General features: G+C 40.4%; 1 protein-coding gene across 1 annotated transcript; it reads left to right on the forward strand.

Annotated features, from left to right (window-relative positions):
* Positions 1-5,317: 5,317 nt before the first annotated feature.
* LOC119426632 (histone H3-like) lies at positions 5,318-5,826 on the forward strand. Its single transcript, XM_037694203.1, has one exon. It carries the CDS (start codon positions 5,321-5,323, stop codon positions 5,729-5,731), a length of 411 nt encoding a protein of 136 aa, XP_037550131.1. The 5' UTR covers positions 5,318-5,320; the 3' UTR covers positions 5,732-5,826.
* Positions 5,827-7,287: the final 1,461 nt, after the last annotated feature.

Genomic DNA, 7,287 nt, shown 5'->3' on the forward strand with positions numbered 1-7,287 from the left:
TTGTACTGAAACTCTGGCACAACAATTTCCTGCAGAATCAACTTATCTTATCTTATCTTGTCTTGTCTTGTCTTGTCTCGTCTTGTCTTGTCTTAATATTATAATGACAGTGTAATTATTTACATGTACAGTAGTCCCTCGCTACTTCGCCGTTCGTTTTTTGCGAACTCGCTCTGTCTGTTTTTCAAAGTAAGATTGGCCATGACCCACAATTGACTGACTGATGGATGAGCCGCACGATCAGCATGGATTCTTTTGTCAAATAAATTGTTTAAAATTATTTAGCACCTCCTGCACCTTTGTGCAGCCCACACTGCAGGATAAGCTTCCCCCTGCAGCTGATCAGCTGATTTCCGTGCAAAGCGGAGAAGTGGGCGTGTCCAAGAGCGCTTGCAGGTGGCTGAGAGCAACCGAGGCAGGGAGCTGAAATCATGACATTCTGTGCTCTTTTACAGTGTTTAGAGTTTAGAAACATTGTTTAGAATATTGCAAGTGTGTGGGAAGGGTTTAAATAAACTACTACTTACTACTTGTACTAATATTCACTACTTCATGGTTTTTCACTCATCGTGAGGCTTCAGGGTATGGATCCCCAGCGATAAACGAGGGGCTACTGTATGTCTTAATAAAGCGGCACCAGATTTGTATTAACTATAATATAAATATAAATTGCTTGGTTGCAGACTGCTGACTTTTAGGCCAGTGCAGGTACAGTGTCCAGAAAATACAGAGAATATGACTTATGAGCATCCCTCTTTATACGTCTTTAATTTTCTCACTTGATTACTGTCCAACTCCATCATCACTGGCTCCTACACAAACACACATGCACAGCAGATGCAGCCTGTTTCTCCCTTTAGCCAAAGTCTCATTTTCTTCCTGGCCATGATTAGAAGAAAATAGTTGTCAGGGAGAGATACAGAGAGGGAGCGAGATGAAGGGAGACATTAAGGGACATGTCATACCATTCGCAGTGCAGTGGGTCTGACAGGAACCCTCAGGACATGGCACTTGTATCAACTGGGGACCAAATGTAGGTGGTACCAGGCTGTCAGTGCTCTCTAGTTAATTAGAAGACATAGCTGTTTTGGCTCAGTGAGGGCAGTTGGAAATCACAGTCAATTACGTTCAGGTTTAGGACATGGGTTTGGCACCTGAAGTCAGCTTGTCCCTGCTTATCTGATGCTGACCATAATTGCTACATACTTTCTATCCACAGTCAATGATGGCATGTTCATATAATTATTGTCTCAACCTTTTTCTTATCCTCGGAAACAAAATGGTTATATCTATCATGCAGCATCTGCCATCTTATATCATTTTAAGCACTGTAAGATTATTATTTTTTTAATTAAAGACGAAAATATGGTCCATTTGTGCAAATGCATAGCATCGGGTGACCATTGGTTAACAGTTTTTTGTAGTAGTTTATGACAGGAAATGGTGGTACCCTGTCATCAAACATCATTTTCTGACTGTAAACTAAGGATTTTACATACTTTAGATCATTGCACAGAATCCAGGATTTGTTGGTTCTCGACTAGTTAGATAGCTGTGCTATTAATGTGCTCTTTATCGCAACTAAACATTTATAACTTCAAATTTGTCTGGTCTCTTTTCATTCATTTTCCAACCTGCTCAAACAGCATTGCTCACTACTTTGTTTCTGCGCTGCCCTTCGACATATATTATAACACCAGAAATAATGGTTCTGCCATTTTTTGTTGTTGGGACTTAAAACCAACAGGGTCTGGTTTATGGGAACAGACGTGTTGTATATTTTCCCTAGAGTCTTTCTGCTTTTGTGATGTGGGACTTTAAGTCCTGCCTATTCCTCTGCACATAATTATAGTTACTAAGCCTGTCGCGATAAACAATAAATCAATTAATCGCATGATAAATGAAAAATATCGACCTCATTTTCATTTATCGGCTTTATCGTTCCTTTGTGTCTCTTGCTGTCTACTTAAAACACTGGATGATTAAAAGGTTCAACTCCGGTCTTCACTGTCCCCTCCCTTTCTCTTTTTTCTCTTTTCTTTAAAATCCATTTTAACGTCCAAAATCGCATTTTTGGATTGTTAAAAACAGCTAAGCTGAGAAGCTAAGCTACGAGCTAAGCTAACAGTCCAACCTCGGGATAAAAAACCTCCGTCTTGTTGAAGCTCCAAAATTCACGGTTGAAACCCGTGCCTTTGTGTAAGAAGTTGTTTTTCTCTGTAAAAAGAAGCTGAGAACTTGTTTACTGATTTTTTTATTTTTATATTAAAAGCTTTGTGTGACAAATGCTATGCTAAAGAGCTCAAACCACACCGAGCGTCTGCCATTTTGAGAACCGAAGAGAGACAGTGCATGTCACGTCAAGGGGCCTCACTCCCATTTTTCTTAAAGAGACACGCTGCTCGCTCCCTCACTGTCCGTCCTTTGGTTCAAGCAGTCTTATGCTGACATCCAGTGGTCAAAAAAGGTACTACACACAAAACAATTATCAACATTTCTTCTTAAATTTGACAGTAATTCCTAGGGATGCACTGATCCACTTTTTCCACTTCCGATACCGATACCTGAGTTTTAGTGTTGACGGATACCGATCTGTTACCGAAAAACTGTGCTGAATTCCGTTCAACAAACTAGGCGTGCTCTTTAGAGTGAAATTTCTGGAGATGCTTGATTAAGTTGGTAGTGTTATAACTGGAAGTTTTAGTGACACCCACTAGAACTACCGCTGTGCACATATTGCACGCAGTTGTCGAATGTATTGGCTGAGGTAGTGTGAAATAGTTCCAGAAGGCGGGTCCTTTCGCTCGCTCCATTCTGAAAACAATCTGTGCGGTGAGTTCGCTATCGCGTGACGTCACTCAGAGCACAAAGCATAGAATTAGAGTGAATAGATCTGCCCAGTCACGGATTGGTCACATTGTCAAGATACCCGATCCAGAAGTTTTTTTGGTATCAGGACCGATACCGATATTGGTATCGGATTGACGCATCTCTAATAATTACTAATTATTGTCAAATTTCTAACAATATTATCGTTTATTGCAATAATTTCTGAGAAAATTAATCGCCCAGCACAATTTGTTATGGTGACAGGCCAAATGGTTACATGACCTTTCTTTTAAGCATGTAAATAAGAGCAAAGTCCCTTAACGTGGGAGGACTTAGGACTTGTATTGGCACCAGCCTATGGGGGTGCTGTTCCCCTTTCTTATTCAACTTCTGAGATCCTATATGGGGTCCACTATTATAATATGTCAATGTTTGTTTTCATGGATGAAACGGGATGAATAGCAAAGTTTAAATATTGCTTACAAAGGTTACACAAGTTTTTTGTTTTTTTTACAGACATCAACAGCGTTCAAAAAACAGTGTAGATAAACTGTCAGAGATTGTAGACAAAAAACATAAACAGGACATAATGACATATGAATCAATTAGAGATGCAAACACTATATCTGAGTCATGCTTCAGGGTTAAAACTGCTTGCACAGATCTTGGTTTAGCTCTTGACTCTTGTTATGGAAGGATGTGTGAGTTTGGGGTGAATGATTGTGGAAGATTCTGCAGTTATTAAAGACGTATGAAAAAAGGCCAATTGTTGCTGAATGCAGAAGCTGTTTTGTGACTTCTAATTTCCATATTTTTAAACAAATTTACTATTTGATGGACTAACATAAAAAAAAAATCTTCAGAAATGTACTTTAATTTTAAATATTGCAATATAGTCTGTCAAGTTTTATGGGTTGTTGATAATGGAAGAATAGCTGGAGCGTACAAAAGGAAGAACTCCACACAAGAGAATATTTTAGTCGCTTTGTTTGGCCACATGTGGAAATATACGTACACACATTTCACATTTGGCTTTTTCAAACAGGTTCGGGAAAATGCTCCTGCTCTGTATGCAGAATCTTTCAACAACACCATCAACAACGAACCACTCAGGGCCTGATCCTCATCCCTAAACACAAAGGAAAATGCCTGTCAAGTCTTGAAAGAAATCATGTACCTGCATTTGAAAATCCATTAGGCAAGGCGTGGAAGCTGGAGTAACTGAGGGCAGTAGAAGCAGATGAAAGGGGTGACTCATTTGATGGTGCCACCGTGTGTTTTGAAGATGGAATATGGTCTCTACCTGGCCACATGAATAAAAACGGAAAAGTTTATAGACAGATGGTCACGCTTCTGTGCGAGCATGCACAAGCATTAGGTATGAGTGAATGCATATGCTCTTGGTTGTAGATACACTGATGCGTGCACATTTCCCTCTGTGGCTCAGACCCCCCGGTGTTAAAACCAAAAAGCTACAGGAATGCACACAAATCACTGCTTGTAGGCAGGAAGAAAAGTGTAGGAGGGCAGGAGGGGTAATCAAACAGGAGAGCACTTCAGCAGAAATCGGCAGATTGTTGTTCTTATACTGCTGTCCTCATCCTCTGTCAAATAATGGCCTGTCTGTCTCACTCCATCGTCTTTGCTACTTTCGTCCATCTCTCCATCTTTTAGGCAAACCCCATTACCAGACACCATCACAGATTGAAAAAAAGGAGCTTTTATTTTTGTGTGTAAAGAAAACTTTTTACCATTTCCAATGGCTAAAAAAAAAGTAATTCATTTGACATCTCTATACTTGATATCCTTAAAAGTGGCAGGAAATCATGAAAAAAACTTGTTTTTACATTGGTCTCATCCGGCGATATTCTCTCAAAACCAGTTAAAAGCAAATGATATCGCTCACTGAAAGATGTAAAGCTTGTTAATGACCAAGGAGAAAAAGATGGAGCCTGCATCCACTTCACTTCAGCTGAAACTGAGACACGGGGCTGAACAGGGTGTCATTTAATGCATTATCATCAATTTGCTATACTATACTCGTCTTTTTCCTTTTTTGTCTTTATAGATTTTTCTTAAAAACTTTAGTTTCCCAGTTTAGGACATGTTGCTATATTTATCACCAATAATGTGAGCATTGGTCCTGGAAGGATTTTGTTTAATATATATGAACTTTGTGCTTTGCTCGTTGAAACAAGACCACCACACATGGTTGGAAGAAATTAATTTCAGTATATCTGTCTTATAAAAGAAGGGAAGTATGTTCCCATACAATGGCAAAATTAGTTCTCTGCATTTAACCCATCACACGTGAGATACACCCAGGTGGAGCAGTGGGCAGCTATGTAAGCACCTGAGGAGCAATTAGGGTTTAGGCATCTTCCTCAGAGACACCATGGCATGTGGGAATGGCTGGGAGTCGAACTGCGACTTTCTGGTCTTGTCTTGTCAGTCTTCAGCGCTCAGTGTGAAGAACTTTTGAAGTCCAGTCATGGCCAGAACCAAGCAGACTGCCCGTAAATCCAGCGAAGGTAAAGCTCCCAGGAAGCAGCTCGCTACTAAAGTTGCCTGGAAGAGCGCCCTGACCACCGTCGGAGTGAAGAAGCCTCACCGCTACAGGCCTGGGACCGTGGCTCTGAGAGAGATCAGGCTCTACCAGAAGTCCACTGAGCTGCTGATCAAGAAGCTGCCCTTCCAGCGCCTGGTCCGCGAGATCGCTCAGGACTTCAAGACCGACCTGGGCTTCCAGAGCTCAGCCATCATGGCTCTGCTGGAGGCCAGCGTGGCTTACCTGGTGGGTCTGTTCGAGGACACCAACCTGTGCACCATCCATGCCAAGAGGGTCACCATCATGCCTAAAGACATCCAGCTGGCCCGCAGGATCCATGGGGAGAGGCCTTAAACTGACCCAGCTGGTCACGATACCACAAGACAAGACTTTCTGGTCCCAAGTTGGCTGCTCTACCTCCACCCAATCTCAGCCCCCAATAAGACATGACAATTCTTGTAACATTTTCCACATTTCAAAAAAAATGAAAAAATAGGACAATTCACCCAATCAGCCTCAGACGTGAACACGGTTAAAATTTTGTGGCAAAACTTCACAAGAAAAGCAAATAAACAAAACTCGATGGACAGAAATAGAAATTAAACTAAATAATTTCCACCTGATGTCGCAAGACACTAAAATTATTAAACAGAAGTTAAGTCAATGCTGCAAAATGTCTACATAAATTGACAGACTATTTCTCTGCTGCAGTGTTTGTTTGGGGGTGGGGGCAATAAATAATGACAGTGTTGTTCGACTGATGAGTAGTAAAGATGTTTTTCTTTAGTAGTTGTTAAAAACTCACATCAGCTATAGGTCATTATTCATTTGAAGCACAATATGAGTTTAGTTCTGTCTGAGCGTATTGTGCAACTCGTCGTTAAAGTATTTCAAGACTCAGCTGTAACTGATCAAAACCTCCTAAATGAAACATTTCTGAGGAAAAATAGTAAACAAAATTTAAATAGCGTAATATGTGGTTAAGCCAAAATGATTAAAAAAGTAAAAAAAAAAAATAGACATATTTAGGCCACATTAACTGCCTAGGCAGCACTCTCCAATTTAAATTCACATTAGCATATATTATGACTTGGTGGGTTATGCAAATCAGCAGCATTAATTAGGGATAAAATGTAATCTTTCGCTCTCAAGGAAGTTCTCTCCAGGCAAGTGGAGCACTTGGCTGTCAACTGGGAATTAACTAACCAAAACCTCTGTGAAGCACAAGTTTTCCTCATCTGACTAATTCCCAATGTTTTCTTCGTTAATGGTGTCATGATTAGCGCCTCACTCAGTGGTCTCAAAGCTCTGCACGCGCGGACTTCGGCTCCGAGCAGCTTCAAACCCCAGCTGTAGTCGTAAATGTGATTGGACGTTTCTGGGTTGACTAGATGGCATGCTGGATTACTTGCTGTATTAATTATGCTCTTAGACAATCAACAGCTAAGACTAAGACTTTGCTTTGATATTGAGCTTCATTCCAACATTGAAGCGAGTGTAAGTCCTGCTCGGATATGCGCTAAGCCAGAAACACGAGTGTTTTTAAATATAGTACATCTTTTGCATACCAAAGAGACACATAAAACTTGTCCAATTACGAATGTAGTCTAACATGACTTATGTTTTTCTTCACATTTTCTCTAAAGAACTTGTCTTCACACACAGTTTAGTACACACCAACTCAAGCGACGTGTTTTTGTTTATAGGCCATACGTGTGCACTAATGAAACTAGATAACGGAAATAAAATAAATACAAAACAAGTTATTTGGATGCTATAGATTCCAAGGTGGTGCCTATATCAGTCAACAGTACGTCTTGTACCACTTTAAACCAGATTACAATCTTGAGGGGTTTAAATGTAGTCTTGGTGGGTACCTTGGGCTCTAGGTCGTGTTCTTAAATTGGTCT

Source organism: Nematolebias whitei, chromosome 20 (genome assembly GCF_014905685.2).
Source record: "Nematolebias whitei isolate Nwh7 chromosome 20, NemWhi1, whole genome shotgun sequence".
NCBI classification, from domain to species: Eukaryota; Metazoa; Chordata; class Actinopteri; order Cyprinodontiformes; family Rivulidae; genus Nematolebias; species Nematolebias whitei.